The sequence below is a fragment of the Hoplias malabaricus genome, chromosome 11 (assembly GCF_029633855.1).
Source record: "Hoplias malabaricus isolate fHopMal1 chromosome 11, fHopMal1.hap1, whole genome shotgun sequence".
Lineage (NCBI taxonomy): Eukaryota > Metazoa > Chordata > Actinopteri > Characiformes > Erythrinidae > Hoplias > Hoplias malabaricus.
Genome location: NC_089810.1, coordinates 2,969,820 through 2,987,915, shown reverse-complemented (window position 1 = coordinate 2,987,915; position 18,096 = coordinate 2,969,820). Strand labels below are relative to the sequence as shown.

The 18,096-nt window shown below is 51.2% G+C and overlaps 2 protein-coding genes across 2 annotated transcripts in view; both read left to right on the top strand.

Annotated features, from left to right (window-relative positions):
* The window catches only part of ch25hl1.2 (cholesterol 25-hydroxylase like 1, tandem duplicate 2), a 3,851-nt gene extending 488 nt beyond the window's left edge, over positions 1-3,363 (top strand). Inside the window, exon 1 of the mRNA XM_066685363.1 lies at positions 1-3,363. This exon is cut by the window's left edge and continues 488 nt beyond it. Within this exon, the coding sequence (XP_066541460.1) occupies positions 1-575 (575 nt within the window). The 3' untranslated portion in view covers positions 576-3,363.
* Positions 3,364-5,072: 1,709 nt separating this feature from the next.
* tspan3a (tetraspanin 3a) lies at positions 5,073-16,763 on the top strand. The gene is made up of 7 exons (XM_066685623.1): positions 5,073-5,306; positions 7,505-7,696; positions 7,834-7,908; positions 12,580-12,681; positions 13,548-13,700; positions 13,783-13,866; positions 15,885-16,763. Exons 1-7 carry the CDS (start codon positions 5,244-5,246, stop codon positions 15,975-15,977), a joined length of 762 nt encoding a protein of 253 aa, XP_066541720.1. The 5' UTR covers positions 5,073-5,243; the 3' UTR covers positions 15,978-16,763.
* The last annotated feature ends 1,333 nt before the right edge of the window (positions 16,764-18,096 follow it).

Below are 18,096 nucleotides of genomic sequence, written 5' to 3'. Positions count from 1 at the left end.
TCCTCCGCTGCGCCGGCGTCACGCTCCGGAACAACGTTTTTCTGGTGTTTCCCACAGCTGTGGCCCAGTGGGCCTGGAGACCCCCGGTCCCCCTTCCGGAACAGGCGCCCACTCTCCTGGAGCTGGTGGGCGGCGTGGTCGGGAACCTGCTGCTGTTCGACCTGCAGTACTTCATCTGGCACCTGCTGCACCACAAGGTCCGCTGGCTGTACGTCACCTTCCACGCCATCCACCACGAGTTCTCGGCCCCCTTCTCCCTGGCCACGCAGTGCCTCGGGGGCTGGGAACTGGTCACCGTGGGCTTCTGGACCACCATCAACCCAGTGCTACTGCGGTGCCATCTGCTCACCACCTGGGCCTTCATGGTGACCCATGTGTACGTGTCCGTGGAGGACCACTGCGGCTATGACTTCCCCTGGTCCACTTCTCGCCTCGTTCCCTTCTGCGTCTACGGAGGGCCAAGCAAACACGACGTGCACCATCAGAAACCGAACACCAACTTCGCCCCCCATTTCAGCCACTGGGATAAACTCTTCGGGACTCACGCAGATTTCAGCTTCGTTAACGTGCAGTGAGCGCAGCCGCCGTCCGAATGTTCGCAGCAGTCTCCAGCGCACATCGCTAACAGTCCCTGCAGCCACCGCTCACACGGGGAAAATAACGTAGTGTAAACACCACACAGTAACATGGACACAACCAGCCCCCATTAAGTTCAGCTGGAGTGGGGTCTCTGCCTCTCGAGAGCTCTATAAGGAACCGGTTCCTCTACGACCATGTTCCAGAAAGGCTGCGTTCACATTACCAAGAGGAAGTGACTCAAATCGGATTTTTTCCCCTGTGATTCAGATCAGATTTTTTCTGTGTGAAACACGTCAGATCCCGTCTTTGTCAAATCAGACGAGTAAACGTCTGCCATTTTTAGGGCTTTGGAGCTTTGGTCGTAATATTCAGTGAATAGTGTGTGTGTGTGTGTGTGTGTGTGTGTGTGTGTGAGAGAGAGAGAAGAGGGGGTGATTGTGTTTAAAATCCCAATCCTCTGTAGCTGACCCTAACTGACACTTTAAACTCTGCCCCGAGGAGAAACAATTTACACAAGTTTTCAGAGCCTCGCGGAATTCAGTATTAACTGTGTCTCTACCGGGCTTCATTGTGAGCATTAGGTCAAACGGCGCCATGCTCCCTACATAGTGATCTACACTGGTGATAAATCACACCCTGGAGGGGGCGCCAGTCCTTCACGGGGCGACACACACTCACACATTCACTCACCCACTCACACCTACGGACACTTTTGAATCTCCAATCCACCTACCAACGTGTGTTTTTGGAACGTGGGAGGAAACCGGAGCACCCGGAGGAAACCCACGCAGACACAGAGAGAACACACCACACTCCTCACAGACAGTCACCCGGAGGAAACCCACGCAGACACAGGGAGAACACACCACACTCCTCACAGACAGTCACCCAGAGGAAACCCACGCAGACACAGGGAGAACACACCACACTCCTCACAGACAGTCACCCGGAGGAAACCCACGCAGACACAGAGAGAACACACCACACTCCTCACAGACAGTCACCCGGAGGAAACCCACTCAGACACAGAGAGAACACACCACACTCCTCACAGACAGTCACCCGGAGGACACCCACACAGTCACAGAGAGGACACACCACACTCCTCACAGACAGTCACCCGGAGGAAACCCACGCAGACACAGAGAAGAACACACCACACTCCTCACAGACAGTCACCCGGAGGAAACCCACGCAGACACAGAGAGGACACACCACACTCCTCACAGACAGTCACCCGGAGGAAACCCACGCAGACACAGAGAGGACACACCACACTCCTCACAGACAGTCACCCGGAGGAAACCCACGCAGACACAGAGAGGACACACCACACTCCTCACAGACAGTCACCCGGAGGAAACCCACGCAGACACAGAGAGAACACACCACACTCCTCACAGACAGTCACCCGGAGGAAACCCACGCAGACACAGAGAGGACACACCACACTCCTCACAGACAGTCACCCGGAGCGGGACTTGAGGCCCCTGGAGCTGTGACAGAGGCACTACCTGCTGCTCCACTGTGAGGCCCAAGTAAAAAAATCAGATCTGATTAATGAGGGTGTAATGTGAACACAGTCTAAGATCCTGTTCCCCTCTCTGCCCTTCTCCCTCGGGGGTGGGGTGGTGTCTGCTGCAGCAGAGCAGTGGGATCTTCGTATAGATTTACAGGTGAACTACAAAATTAATTAGAAAAGCAATATTCAGTAAGTTTAAAAGCAGTGTTGGGCTGATGATGGTACGCATTAAAGTCACCATCACTGACCCAGACACCGCTCTGTAACCTGGCCTTCAGTCCTCTCTCCTTCAGTCTCCAGCTGAACACTGCCCTGAACACTACTCCAGCTGAACACCAGGGGACGCCGTGCTCACGCTGCAGCTTTGCTTTGTGTCACTGTTTGCTCTGCTTCTGGTTTTCTCTCTTCCTCATTCTCTGCCGCACTTTAGTTAAAGGAACTTCAGCACACTTTGTTTTTGAGACGTCAACAACGTCAGTCCGAGCGCTCAGGGTCTGTTCCATAACTTAAAGTAACACTAGGTAGTTTTTTTTCTTAAAATTAAAGCATCAAAATAATTGTGCTGCTCCACTGAGCTGTAGTAGTGTGAATAGAAGCTCTGTCACTGCTGCTCTGGGCTTAGCAATGAAGAAACTGCACTATGTACCTTCTGGAGGAGGGTAGGAACCTCCCCCTTGATTTCAGGACAGGTTTATAAAAGTGAAGTACACTCTGCAACGGTAGGGGGAGCCCAGGAGCAAAAACCCCAGCAGCGTCTCTGGCCACGGAGCTGGAGGTCCCTACTGCTGGACGTCTCTGGATCAAATGAACTCTCAGTCCCTTTCAGACTGCTCTGAGTGACTCTGTTTACGTCATTTCAGGTGAATTATGGGTAAAGGGTCTGCTGCTTTAACACCAGCCTGTAATAAAGCGCTACTGGACAGCCTTGACTGGTCAGCTTCACATATACTGCCTTTAATGGTGTTTCCTCTGTGTCACCTGCGCTGAGAATAATCTGTAAATCATCGCTGTCCAGAAACACACTGATCTCCAAACAGTTCCTTTACAGGAGGAACCCCTCTGAGTCATTTTGGAGCGTAACCACACACACACACACACACACGGAGATACAGGGCTGTCACTGGACAGTGATGAAGTATTTATGGAGCTCTGCTTGTGCTCAGTGGAAAAAGCACATTTCAGATGTGTTTATTTACAGACTGAACTCTGTTTATTGATAAAGTGCTTAGTTAGGAATCGTGCTGCGATCGTCTGCATTCGCTCTGTTTCCAAACTGCTGCAGGTGTGATATTAAAAGTCTGAAACTGAGCCTGGTCCGTGTCCTCCTTCTGTTCCTGTTTCAGGTGACGGTGCCGTGTGGAAACGGGTGCGGCTTTGCTCTGAAACCTGCTGGGGGCGTAATTTGGGCCGGGTGTTGGTTTCAGTTCCACGCTCCCGTTCAGGAAGAGGGTCATCCTCAGCGCTGCAGTGACACTGACGTGGTGGTGGTGTGTTAGTGTGTGTTGTGCTGGTGTAGAGTGGATCAGACACAGCAGTGCTGCTGGAGTTTTTAAACCCCTCAGTGTCTGGACCGAGAACAGTCCACCGACCAAAAACATCCAGCCGACAGCGTCCTGTGTCACTGATGAAGGACTAGAGCATCTTTTCTCAGCTGGGGTTCAATAAAAAATCTGTTGTTGTTGAAATAAAATGATGTTTAAAAAACTTAACAAGGAAAATCACCCCCTCAGTACTCAGCCCCTCAGTACTCAGCCCCTCAGTACTCACCCCCTCAGTACTCAGCCCCTCAGTACTCAGCCCCTCAGTACTCACCCCCTCAGTACTCAGCCCCTCAGTACTCAGCCCCTCAGTACTCACCCCCTCAGTACTCAGCCCCTCAGTACTCACCCCCTCAGTACTCAGTACTCAGCCCCTCATTACTCAGTACTCAGCCCCTCAGTACTCAGCCCCTCAGTACTCAGTACTCAGCCCCTCAGTACTCAGCCCCTCAGTACTCAGCCCCTCAGTACTCAGTACTCAGCCCCTCAGTACTCAGCCCCTCAGTACTCAGGACTCCCACGTGGGCCTCCTGCCCCTTGTTGTGTTTCTCAATGCTTTAACATTCCTTAACAAGTGTGCTCAGGAGCGCCCCCTATGTGAAGTTAATGAGACCCTCCCATAAGTCCCCATCGGAAACCAATAACAAGAGGCCTCGGAAAACTGAGACACTTTAACCCTTTAAGTGCAACAAGAATCTTTTAGCTTTATTGAGACCTGTGTGGTTTTAAAACGCTGAAGTTCAGGGAAAAGCTTTTAACTGCAGTGATATAAACATAAACTTTAGCAGTTCAGCTCATTAACATTTTAACGTTTTTATATTAGAGTGACCAGATCTGAGATGGTGAAAAAGAGGACACACGTCTCGGGGTCCTTTACACCTTTATTTGTTACAGATGGGAAAACATGGGGATTTCTTCTTTAGGTCACAGCTGCTCGAGATGAGGGTGGGTCCATGAGCTTTGTCTGACGTAAACAAGGACTACTGAGGTGCAGACTGACCAATTAAATGTTTACAGAGAAGGTTATCGACCAATAACGGTAGCTCTACAGTCAGACCGTCCAATCAGAAGATTGTAGGCTACTTCACCACGCCCCCTTCTCATTCAAGCGAACCAATCGGAGTAGGGGAGGGCGGGACTAGTTTGTGAACGAAACTTCTCGAAGTTCTATGTAAGCTCTAGAAAAACAACATCCCGGACGTTTTTTTAAGTCTAAAAAAGAGTCACCCTAGTTTTATTTAATCAAACAGAAATAATATAATTAAAGAAACGGTGCGTCGCTGGTGACATTATAAACATGTTTATATTCACAAAATAAAATTGAGTTGATCAGAATGTATTCCTCTGTGATTAAATAAAGCTTCAGATGAATTAAACCAGCGCAGATTCCTGAAAAACTCGCCTTTAATGGAGTGTTTCTTTAATTTTATCCCCGGGAGGTGGACATGAGTGTCCTCAGTGGGTCATGTGACAGAACGGTGCCTGCTGCTGGTCAGAGAGAGACGGACACCGGGGCATGGGCACCGCACTGCCGGTCTCCAGCGCTTAGTTCTCCGCGGTTCGGTCCTGGTTCCCCTGCTGTGCGGCTGTAGCGCGGTGTTGCCATGGGTCAGTGCGGAGTGACCTCCTCGAAGACGGTGCTGGTGTTCCTGAACCTCATCTTCTGGGTGAGTCCGGGCTGCAGGCGGACCGCTAGCGCAGACTAGTTAGCCACTTAGCATTACCCCGTCTACGCAGCAGTTTATTCCCGGCTCTGGTTCGAGGAACCCCGGCTATACAGAGCGCTACAACCGTCTAAAGCGCCCAGGGCTCCTCCACGGACCCGGCTCCGACTGACCCAGAGTGGACATGTCCATATTCCTCTCAATTTCCAAACGCAGAGTTTGGTTCTGTGAAAGCAGCGTGAATTCTCCATTCCACCTTAAATGCCACTACGTCGCTTTGAGAGTGGCGCAGTCTGAAAGGCGCTGCTGCTTCATTTAAGGTGGAATGGCGAATTCTCCGTCAAGGCGGTGTGTGGCTAACGCTAGTCGTATTCTGCTCTTTGTTTACTGTTTTTACTGTTTACCGCAGGGTCGTGGAGTACACAGCGCAAGTTTATGGACAGATATTTGGGCGTTAATTTTTATTTTAAAAGACATTTAATATACAGTTGTGGTTTATCTAAGGAGCCCTGCATGTTCTAACACTTACACAATAATGTTAGACTTTCAGAAGAATTAATGATGCATTGTAATGTTAAATTTAACTCTGGGTACGGCTTAAAGTTCTGTTTAAAACAAGTTTATTAAGCCATTTCTGGACATTAAGTGTATTGTTTATTTCTTTGATTTAACATTTGTTGTTAATGTAAGTTTCACCACTTTTATTTATTTTCTTTATAATTCTGCACCTCTCTGTTATTAACTTCTCAGAACTTAAGGCAAAGTCTTCAATTGCAGGGGAAACACTTCTGTTTTTTAATTGTTATTTTTTATTTATTTATTTTTTTACTACATTTAGTTTGAATTCCCACAGAAACTCATGTGTAACTCGAGCTGTTTAGTTTTGTAGCACTTTCGCTCTGTGTTTACTTTCATGCAGTTAGCGCTCTCCTGAATTTAGAGTCAGTTCCACCTTAAGTAATGTAACTGTAACAGCAGAAACAAGTCAGTGTTACCCCCCTATGGAGCAGGAATAGAGCAACATCCTCATCTCGGTTGGTGCTTTTCAGCGTTTGGAGTCTCTCCATTGTCTAAAAACCTCCAGATGGCGTTTCTCTGCCGTGAGCAGAGAGAGAGAAAGCCTAGCACCGGACCCAGACACTTTGTTTTTTTACCCATTTACAGACACTGGGGCTTCGTAAACACATTAGAACGGTTTCCAGAGCAGCACACGGAGAGGACACACACTCAGAGCTTTATACACAGGGTTTTTGTTGTTAAATCTTTCCCACTTCATTTAGAGGGGTTTCCCCTGGTGGGGCCCAGTGGACAGTTCTGACCCGATTCAGCAGAAGACTCTCCCGCGGTTAGATTTACTCCACCACCTCCAGATCGGGTTTATCTCTCAGGGAGTTGGGGAGGGTCTGGTTTCTTATTCTCACATTTCCTGAGTGTGAGACGTACGGCTCTGTAACTCTGGTTCTCGGTCTCAGTTCTGTTCCTCGGGGGGGTCCCTCAGCTGCGTGTTGTAGCTCCCTCTTCGCTCCTCAGCCCTCTGCACGTCCAGGTGGAGTGGATCATTAGGCCATTATTTGAATCAGGTGTTATTTAGTGCAGAGGAATTTCTGAAATATGGCGGACTGAGGATCACTGAAGTCAGATACAGACACACAAACACCAGCCAAAACATTAAAACCTCCTCTTTGTTCTTACACTCACTGTTGAGTTTACAGCTCCACTGTCCACTCGCTCACTCCTTAGTTCTACAGTTACAGACTGCAGTCCAGACTCTGCATACTTCATTACCCCCTCTCCCCCTGTTCCTCAGCGCTCAGGACCCCCACAGAGCAGGTGTGATGTGGTGGTGGATCATTCTCAGCTGCAGTGACACTGACGTGGTGGTGGTGTGTTAGTGTGTGTTGTGCTGGTATCAACATGGTGGGTGTATCTTTTTTGGTTGAGAGTGAGTGGACACAGTGTTCAAAAACTCTAGCAGCACTGCTGTGTCTGATCCACTCGTACCAGCACCACTACCCCGTCAGTGTCACTGCAGCGCTGAGAATGTGCTCCTGTGTGGGTGGTGGATCTGATAAGATGGACACAATTGAGTCAGAGGGCAGAGAAGTGATAGCTCAGGGTGAGTGGGCCTGGTGTAAGTGGAATCTGGGGTGAGTGTACACAGTGTGGACTAGGGGGTAAATGGACATGTGGTCTCCCCACAGGCTGCTGCCGGGATCCTGTGCTACGTCGGTGCCTACGTGTTCATCACATACGACGACTATGAGCACTTCTTTGAGGATGTGTACACCCTGGTCCCCGCGGTGGTCATCATTGCTGTGGGTGCACTTCTCTTCCTCATCGGCCTCATCGGCTGCTGCGCTACCATCCGGGAGAGTCGCTGTGGGCTGGCCACGGTCAGTACACCCCAACACACACTCACCATGTGCCTTTCAGCACATCCTTGCACCTTCCGAACCAGGTCTGTCCACACTAACGTTATCTACCTGTGTCTGTCTTCCGTGTGTGTGTTCTCCATGTGTGTGTCCTGCAGTTTGTGGTCATCCTGGCGCTGGTGCTGGTGACGGAGGGGGCAGTGGTGGTGCTGGGATACGTTTACAGAGCAAAGGTCAGTGCAGTGTTTTCTAAAGGTGGAGTTTAATATTGGATTTACCACAGATCAAACACACACAGGATTACAGACTGATCTTTGTGTGTGAGTGTATGTGTGTGTGTGTGTGTGAGAGAGAGTGGCTGAGTGATTGGGTGAGTTTCTGGTGGAGTGTGAGTGTTTGGGGGGATGAGAGTGTGAGTGTCTAGGGGAGTGAGGGTGTCTGGGGCAGTGAAAGGGTGAGTGTGAGTGTCTTGAGAGTAAGAGTGTGAGTGTCTAGGGGAGTGAGGGTGTCTGGGGCAGTGAAAGGGTGAGTGTGAGTGTCTTGGGGAGTAAGAGTGTGAGTGTCTGGGGGAGTGAGAGTGAGTATCTGGGAGAATGTGAGTGTCTGGGGGGTGGGTGTGAGTGTCTGAGGGGGGTGAGAGTGTGGGTGTCTGGGCGGAGTAAGAGTGTGTGTGTCTGGGGGAGTGAGTGTGTGTGTGTCTGGGGGAGTGAGTGTGTGAGTGTCTGGGGGAGTGAGTGTGTGAGTGTCTGGGGGAGTGAGAGTCTCTGTGAGAGCGAGAGTGTCTGGGGGAGTGAGAGTCTCTGAGAGTGTGAGTGTCTGGGGGTCTGAGAGTGGGAGTGTCTGGAGGGGTGACAGTGTGAGTGTCTGCGGGCAGTGTGAGTGTCTTGGGGAGTAAGAGAGTGACTTTCTGGGGGGAGTGAGAGTGACTGTCTGGGGGGGGAGAGTGTGAGTGTCTGGGGGAGTAAGAGAGTGACTTTCTGGGGGGAGTGAGAGTGACTGTCTGGGGGGGAGAGTGTGAGTGTCTGGGGGAGTAAGAGAGTGACTGTCTGGGGGGAGTGAGAGTGACTGTCTGGGGGGGAGAGTGTGAGTGTCTGAGGGGGGTGGGTGTGAGTGTCTGGGGGGGAGAGTGAGTGTCTGCGGGGAGTGTGAGTGTCTGCGGGAGTAAGAGTGTGAGTGTCTGGGGGGGGTGAGTGTCTGGGGGGGGTGAGAGTGTGAGTGTCTGAGGGGGGTGGGTGTGAGTGTCTGGGGGGGTGAGAGTGAGTGTCTAGGGGAGTGAGAGAGTGAGTGTCTGGGGGGAGTGAGAGAGTGAGTGTCTGGGGGGAGTGAGAGTGTGAGTGTCTGGGGGAGTGAGAGTGTGAGTGTCTGGGGGAGTGAGAGTGTGAGTGTCTGGGGGGAGTGAGAGTGTGAGTGTCTGGGGGAGTGAGAGAGTGAGTGTCTGGGGGAGTGTGTCTGGGGGGAGTGAGAGAATGTCTGGGGGGGAGTGAGTGTTAGTGTCTTGGGGAGTGTGAGTGTCTGGGGGGGTGAGAGTGTGAGTGTCTGGGGAGGTGAGAGTGTGAGTGTCTGGGGGAGTGAGAGTGCGAGTGTCTGGGGGAGTGAGAGTGCGAGTGTCTGGGGGAGTGTGAGTGTCTTGGGGAGTGTGAGTGTCTGGGGGCGTGAGAGGTGAGAGTGCGAGTGTCTGGGGGAGTGAGAGTGCGAGTGTCTGGGGGAGTGAGAGTGCGAGTGTCTGGGGGAGTGAAAGTGTGAGTTTCTGGGGGAGTGTGAGTGTCTTGGGGAGTGTGAGTGTCTGGGGGGGTGAGTGTGTGAGTGTCTGGGGGAGTGAGAATGTGTGTGTCTGGGGGAGTGAGAGTGCAATTTTCTGGGGAGTGCGAGTGTCTGGGGGAGTGAGAGTGCGAGTGTCTGGGGGAGTGAGAGTGCGAGTTTCTGGGGGAGTGTGAGTGTCTGGGGGAGGTGAGAGTGCGAGTTTCTGGGGGAGTGTGAGTGTCTTGGGGAGTGAGAGTGCGAGTTTCTGGGGGAGTGTGAGTGTCTTGGGGAGTGTGAGTGTCTGGGGGCGTGAGAGGTGAGAGTGTGAGTGTCTGGGGGAGGTGAGAGTGTGAGTGTCTGGGGAGGTGAGAGCGTGAGTGTCTGGGGGAGTGAGAGCGTGAGTGTCTGGGGAGGTGAGAGCGTGAGTGTCTGGGGGAGGTGAGAGCGTGAGTGTCTGGGGGAGGTGAGAGCGTGAGTGTCTGGGGGAGGTGAGAGCGTGAGTGTCTGGGGGAGGTGAGAGCGTGAGTGTCTGGGGGAGGTGAGAGCGTGAGTGTCTGGGGGAGGTGAGAGCGTGAGTGTCTGGGGGAGGTGAGAGCGTGAGTGTCTGGGGGAGGTGAGAGCGTGAGTGTCTGGGGGAGGTGAGAGCGTGAGTGTCTGGGGGAGGTGAGAGCGTGAGTGTCTGGGGGAGGTGAGAGCGTGAGTGTCTGGGGGAGGTGAGAGCGTGAGTGTCTGGGGGAGGTGAGAGCGTGAGTGTCTGGGGGAGGTGAGAGCGTGAGTGTCTGGGGGAGTGAGAGCGTGAGTGTCTGGGGGAGTGAGAGCGTGAGTGTCTGGGGGAGGTGAGAGCGTGAGTGTCTGGGGAGGTGAGAGTGTGAGAGTCTGGGGGAGTGAGTGTCTGGGGGAGGTGAGAGTGTGAGTGTCTGGGGGAGGTGAGAGTGTGAGTGTCTGGGGAGGTGAGAGTGTGAGTGTCTGGGGAGGTGAGAGTGTGAGTGTCTGGGGAGGTAAGAGTGTGAGTGTCTGGGGAGGTGAGAGTGTGAGAGTCTGGGGGAGTGAGTGTCTGGGGGAGTGAGTGTCTGGGGAGGTAAGAGTGTGAGTGTCTGGGGAGGTGAGAGTGTGAGAGTCTGGGGGAGTGAGTGTCTGGGGGAAGTAAAAGAGTGTGAGTGTCTGGGGAGGTGAGAGTGTGAGAGTCTGGGGGAGTGAGTGCCTGGGGGAGTGAGTGTCTGGGGGAGGTGAGAGTGTGAGTGTCTGGGGAGGTGAGAGTGTGAGAGTCTGGGGGAGTGAGTGCCTGGGGGAGTGAGTGTCTGGGGGAGATGAGTGTGTGAGTGTCTGGGGGAGGTGAGAGTGTGAGTGTCTGGGGGAGTGAGAGTGTGAGTGTCTGGGGGAGTGAGTGTCTGGGGGAGATGAGTGTGTGAGTGTCTGGGGGAGTGAGTGTCTGGGGGAGATGAGAGTGTGAGTGTCTGGGGGAGATGAGAGTGTGAGTGTCTGGGGGAGATGAGAGTGTGAGTGTCTGGGGGAGATGAGAGTGTGAGTGTCTGGGGGAGTGAGAGTGTGAGTGTCTGGGGGAGGTGAGAGTGTGAGTGTCTGGGGGAGGTGAGAGTGTGAGTGTCTGGGGGAGTGAGTGTCTGGGGGAGTGAGAGTGTGAGTGTCTGGGGGAGTGAGAGTGTGAGTGTCTGGGGGAGGTGAGAGTGTGAGTGTCTGGGGGAGGTGAGAGTGTGAGTGTCTGGGGGAGTGAGTGTCTGGGGGAGTGAGAGTGTGAGTGTCTGGGGGAGGTGAGAGTGTGAGTGTCTGGGGGAGGTGAGAGTGTGAGTGTCTGGGGGAGTGAGTGTCTGGGGGAGTGAGAGTGTGAGTGTCTGGGGGAGTGAGAGTGTGAGTGTCTGGGGGAGGTGAGAGTGTGAGTGTCTGGGGGAGTGAGAGTGTGAGTGTCTGGGGGAGTGAGAGTGTGAGTGTCTGGGGGAGTGAGTGTCTGGGGGAGTGAGAGTGTGAGTGTCTGGGGGAGTGAGAGTGTGAGTGTCTGGGGGAGTGAGAGTGTGAGTGTCTGGGGGAGGTGAGAGCGTGAGTGTCTGGGGGAGGTGAGAGCGTGAGTGTCTGGGGGAGGTGAGAGTGTGAGTGTCTGGGGGAGGTGAGAGTGTGAGTGTCTGGGGGAGTGAGTGTCTGGGGGAGTGAGAGTGTGAGTGTCTGGGGGAGTGAGTGTCTGGGGGAGGTGAGAGTGTGAGTGTCTGGGGGAGATGAGAGCGTGAGTGTCTGGGGGAGATGAGAGTGTGAGTGTCTGGGGGAGTGAGTGTCTGGGGGAGTGAGAGTGTGAGTGTCTGGGGGAGTGAGTGTCTGGGGGAGTGAGAGTGTGAGTGTCTGGGGGAGTGAGAGTGTGAGTGTCTGGGGGAGGTGAGAGTGTGAGTGTCTGGGGGAGGTGAGAGTGTGAGTGTCTGGGGGAGTGAGTGTCTGGGGGAGTGAGTGTCTGGGGGAGTGAGAGTGTGAGTGTCTGGGGGAGGTGAGAGTGTGAGTGTCTGGGGGAGTGAGTGTCTGGGGGAGTGAGAGTGTGAGTGTCTGGGGGAGTGAGAGTGTGAGTGTCTGGGGGAGGTGAGAGTGTGAGTGTCTGGGGGAGTGAGAGTGTGAGTGTCTGGGGGAGTGAGTGTCTGGGGGAGTGAGAGTGTGAGTGTCTGGGGGAGTGAGTGTCTGGGGGAGTGAGAGTGTGAGTGTCTGGGGGAGGTGAGAGTGTGAGTGTCTGGGGGAGGTGAGAGTGTGAGTGTCTGGGGGAGTGAGTGTCTGGGGGAGTGAGAGTGTGAGTGTCTGGGGGAGTGAGAGTGTGAGTGTCTGGGGGAGGTGAGAGTGTGAGTGTCTGGGGGAGGTGAGAGTGTGAGTGTCTGGGGGAGGTGAGAGTGTGAGTGTCTGGGGGAGTGAGTGTCTGGGGGAGGTGAGAGTGTGAGTGTCTGGGGGAGTGAGTGTCTGGGGGAGTGAGTGTCTGGGGGAGGTGTGAGCGTGAGTGTCTGGGGGGGTGTGAGTGTGAGTGTCTTGGGGAGTGAGAATGAGTGCGAGTTGCTGGGAGTGTGTTGCTCTCGGGCCTGTGATTCTGTGTAGACTCCGGACCCACTCTGGCATTGATCAGGATGAAGTGTTTATAGAACACAAATTAATTAGTGAATGAATAAGTGAATGTGTGTTTTGTGTTGAAGGTGGAGGAGGAGGTCAATCACTCGATCCAAAAAGTTTACAATGAGTACAACGGCACCAACCCTGACGCGTCCAGCCGAGCCATCGACTACGTACAGAGACAGGTGAGAGCACTGCACTATGTAGACCAGAGACCGTGGGGTTGTTTACTTTATTAACCCTAGTGAGGGAGGGAGGGAGGCTTCCTGTACAAACCTGTTCTGCTGCCTGTAGTTTATTTAGAATTAAACCTGGAGCAAGGTGTTTATTTTATGATTTTCCTGTATTCCGGTACTGATCAGGGTTAGAATAAAAATGCTTATATTAATCAGAACTGAATTAACCCTCTGCACCCACAGGATTTTACAAACCCAGTTCTATTTTCTGGTTTACATCTACAACACTGTACATTCTGTCTGCCCACTTTCCTCACAACCCACGCTCTGCAGTCTGCACGTGTCTTTCACATGGACACATGCACGCACCCACACACACACACACGCACACAAAGCTAACCACACAGTAGCAGCAGAGAAAATTCCCCCGCTCTCACAGCAGCTCATGGTTGAACACAGATAAAAATAAAGACAGAGAGAAAGAGGTCAAACCAGAGCAAACATCGCTGTGACTGTTCAGCGGCGGTGAAACCTGAGGGTGATGAAGGGTCTGAAAGTGATGCCATGGACGCTGTTTTTCTAATAACCTGGTTTATTTCTCTAGACTAGATTTATTTTCTGTTTTTATTTTGGATTCTAAACTCTGACTGAACATAAAGAACGTCTGTAATTGGCTCTGGAGCGTCTGCTGAAGGCTGTAAATTTAAAACACAAGTGTGTTGTTTGTTGGAGGAGGTGGGGGTCGTTGGACACAGTGATGGAAACGTTGCACTCCTCCAGCTGTAGTCTGGCAGTGGATTCTCAGGTGTTTGTGCATCGTGGGCTCTCGGCATGAATTCTGGTAACATGATTAATTTGTGTTCATCCACTTTAAGCTCCACTGCTGTGGAATCGCCAACTACTCGGACTGGAGGAACACGCGCTGGTTCAACGAGTCTCGGAACAACAGCGTCCCCCTGAGCTGCTGCAGACCCACTGCCAGCAACTGCACCGGCTCCCTCTCCAGGCCTGGAGACCTCTACCCTGAGGTACGCGGTCTGTGTGCACACATCAGAGTCACGGGAGTGAAAAGGACACTTTGTGAGACGGTTTATGTTTGTAACCCCTCAGGGATGTGAAGCTCTGGTAGTGAAGAAGCTGAAGGAGATCATGATGTACGTCATCTGGGCTGCGCTGACGTTTGCAGCAATTCAGGTATGACCTCCGTCCGCTGGGAGACACACCGCAGCATTGAGACGCAGGCAGAAATCTGGCTGTGGGGCAGGGGCTGTAGAGTGCAGCACGTAGTTTATAGAAACCCAGAAGAGCAAATAACTCTCCGTCCACGTGCTTAACATCCTCACAGTCCCCCGCTGTTTATGCCACTGTCTCATTCCACTTTTCTGTAGAGGTCTCTCTGTTCTGTACAAACGTCTTCGGTGTGGAACTGGAGGTGTGGACGCCGCCTGGTGTTTACTGTGCGCTGAAGGTTTTTCTAAATAAATACTGACATGAATTAAAAAAAAAAAAAAAAAAGATAAAGATCTGCTGAGACACAAGCTCCTCGCAGGTTTATTTCCTTACAACACTCACAACAAGGTGTTTGTTCCATAAACGAGTGAGAGTCACGATGAAGGAATTTCCTCTCTTTCTTTCCCAGTATTTTTTAATAATCCAGCTTTGACTCCTCTCACCTTCCTCCAAACTCCTCTGATTAAAACTGAAATGTTTTGACGAATAAACAGGGCTCATTTCCTGCTGCTGTCCGTGTTTCCTCGCCAGCAGTCTCGCTGTTTTTATAAGTGTATATATTAACCTTTGATTTAACTAGGAAAGTCATTAAGAGCGTGTTCTTATTTCCAGTGGCAGCCCCAAAAACAGCTGGGGCTTCCTGAGGAAAAATTGCTGTGAATTGGATATGGATTTGATTTCAGCACAAATCCGATCTGAATACATCAGGTTCAGTGTTTATTTGCCGTTCGGACGCACACCCCTCTGCCACGCCCTAAGAAACAGGTGGGATTTGTGCAGGAGATTTAACTGTGGAAGTAGGTTCCTTGTTCCTTTGGTCTCTGTGAGCAGTTCCACCCCGTGACTTTCACACTGACCTCATTGTTCTCTTTCTTTCTGCGCTCCGCCCTGACTCCGTCTTCACAGACTCTCCGCTACCTTCTCCTTCTTTCAAACAGGTTCTGTTTGTTAAACCCGCACATACATCCTGAAAGCTTAGATAAGGTCTGGAGGCTGAAGTCGATCCGCCCGGAGTGTAAACTGACTCGCTCTCAGTAATTCACACTGATCCCTGGGTTAAGTTACACTAGATAAAGTCTCATTAATATCTGCCTCTGTGTGTCACCGTAAACCAGTCTCGGTGTTACCGCTCTTTACGTTTACAACAGTTTCCTCTCAGTTCAGATCGCGTTAGAGACGAGAGCCAGGGCTGGGTTAGGGCTGTGAGGACTCTTATGGTAAAGCAGTGGTTGTGGTTAATCGTGTCACTTCCTGTAGTTAATCCTGATTTAAAGGTGTTGTATTTTGTGAGTGTTTTATTTTCGTGTTTAAAATCTGAGTTAAGTTCCAGACAGAAAAGACACACTCATCTTTATCAGAGCGGGTTTATTACTGAGTCACTCCAGAACGAACGGTGTTCCACACCAGGAGCATCTCCTGAACACAGAGAAGTCATGTAGGAACACTGTTTCCTTGTATTGCTGGACAGAACAGTCATTTAGGAACACCATCCCCTTATAGAGCAGCACAGAGCTGTCATTTAGGAACACCATTCCCTTATAGAGCAGCACAGAGCAGTCATTTAGGAACACTTTTTCCTTGTATTGCAGCACAGAGCAGTCATTTAGGAACACCATTCCCATAAAGAGCAGCGCAGAGCTGTCATTTAGGAACATCATTCCCTTATAGAGCAGCACAGAGCTGTCATTTAGGAACACTTTTTCCTTGTATTGCAGCACAGAGCTGTCATTTAGGAACACCATTCCCATAAAGAGCAGCGCAGAGCTGTCATTTAGGAACATCATTCCCTTATAGAGCAGCACAGAGCTGTCATTTAGGAACACCATTCCCTTATAGAGCAGCACAGAGCTGTCATTTAGGAACACCATTCCCTTATAGAGCAGCACAGAGCTGTCATTTAGGAACACTGTTCCCCCCACAGTGCAGTCAGTGCAGATGTGCGGAAAGATGGAGTAACCTCTGCTTTACCTGTCTTCTCCTAGATACTGGGGATGTTGTGTGCCTGTGTGGTGCTGTGTCGTAGAGGACGGGACCCTGCCTACGAGCTTCTGATCACTGGAGGGACATACGCCTGAACAAGAAGACAGACAGACACACACACACACACACACACACACACACACAGGGCTCAGGGTTCTCGGTGTGTGAAGACACACTGCTCAGGCCCTTCTCTTTCAGCTACACACTTTAGACAGGGTCGCTCACACTTTGCGCTGGTGATGGGTGAAGCAGAGTTAGTATATTTTTATTTATTTGTGTTCTTTTTCAAACGGTTGCGTTATTTTAAACCTTTCTTTTCCAAACGCTACAAGCCAAAATGAGAAATGGCGATCCACTCTTTCTCGGTTCCTGAATCGGGAGACGCCTGGTCTCCTCTCGGCCGTGTGGCGATGGTAAAGTTGAGCGGTTTCGCTCCAGTGAAAGACTGCATTATTTTAAGGTTCAGAATGTGGAACTTACTCTTTCCTCATGTGTTCGTTTGCACTATGTGTACAGCTAGGGGTTATATTTTATTACGATGTATAACAGAGATCAGGCTTGTGGACGTTAGCTGTCTCCGCTACCGTCCACCCATCCCCAGAGACACTGTCTCGCTCCAGTCTCACTCAGAGTGAACGGTCTGGAACTTCTGCACCCTCACCCCCTCCTGACACACATTCTACAGTTTATGGAAAAGGCGTCATGCACCAAACATCCTTTATGTCATTACTGCTTTGATTTCTTTCTGCCCATGCTTACTGTGTGAGTTTAATATTCTGGGAGTAGAGTTTAGGGTTGGAGAATCTGTAGAGATGTAGAACTGCATCAACATTTGACATGAATGTACATAGATTAAGGGAAAACAAATTAAACTTCATTTTGACTTCAAAATCAATGTCAGGAGCTTGCTTTCTTTTTCTAAAATAATGTGTCTGACCTCTCCCTCTCAGGCCCCTCCCCCCACATCCTCTTTCTATATCACACACTGTACACACACCCCTCTGCAGACAGATATTCCCTGTGATGACCTCATCACCTTATTGTTAATGAAAAGGCATTAGTAGAGGCTAAAGCAGCCAGTGGTTTTACCTGCGCTTATTTTATACAAATGTGTTCATCATCCATTTGGGGGCAGTTGACTGGAGTTAATATTTCTGTTGCTACAGGATCAAAATCATCTTTAAAAAAACAAACGGTGGGGTTTGTCCCGAGCACAGTGCCCCAAATCTACGAGCAGAAAGAAAACGGACTTGAACTTTTTGTTACATGTCTTTAACAAGAATGAGGTGTTTTTAAGTGCCCTTAGAGGTGCAGTGTGTAATTGAGATTGAGTTAGAAGCCGTAATCCACGAGGGGCTTCACAGAAAAGATGTTTTCAGGAAAGTGAGAGCAAATGTTCAGTCAGTTTATGTGGTGAACTTATCTTCATCTGTTTTATTTATTTTTGCAAAGTAATAATTTGTGGTGAAACTTATTGATGTAAAAATGTCCCGAGCCGGTTTGGTCTTTTCAGGAATTCCCTGGTTCCCAAGCCCTGGACGTTCAGAGACGGATTGTCAAAGGCCTTTTGTCAAAGGACACAGACTCAAACCTAGCGCTCAGCTTCGAGAGACAGGGCCAAAGGCCAGGCCTTTCCCAGGGAGGAGGGGTGGAGCTGCTCTGAGCCCTGAGTCTGTAAAAACATACCCCCCCCCCCCCCAACACTGAGGCACCCCCTCTGGGAAGACTTTATACCAGACGCCTGAACGTTTCTGTGAAGATTGTGGACTGGGTGAATTTGTGAGTGAGGGACTGGGCTGAGTGTGAGTGAGGGACTGGGCTGAGTGTGAGTGAGGGACTGGGCTGAGTGTGAGTGAGGGACTGGGCTGAGTGTGAGTGAGGGACTGGGCTGAGTGTGAGTGAGGGACTGGGCTGAGTGTGAGTGAGGGACTGGGCTGAGTGTGAGTGAGGGACTGGGCTGAGTGTGTGAGTGAGGGACTGGGCTGAGTGTGAGAGTGAATGGCTGGGCTGAGTGTGAGAGTGAATGGCTGGGCTGAGTGTGAGAGTGAATGGCTGGGTTGAGTGTGAGTGAATGGCTGGGTGAGTGTGAGTGAGTGGCTGGGTGAGTCTGAGGGTCAGTGGCTGGGTGAGTGTGAGTGAATGGCTGGGTTGAGTGTGAGTGAGTGGCTGGGTGAGTCTGAGGGTCAGTGGCTGGCTGGGTGAGTGTGAGTGAGG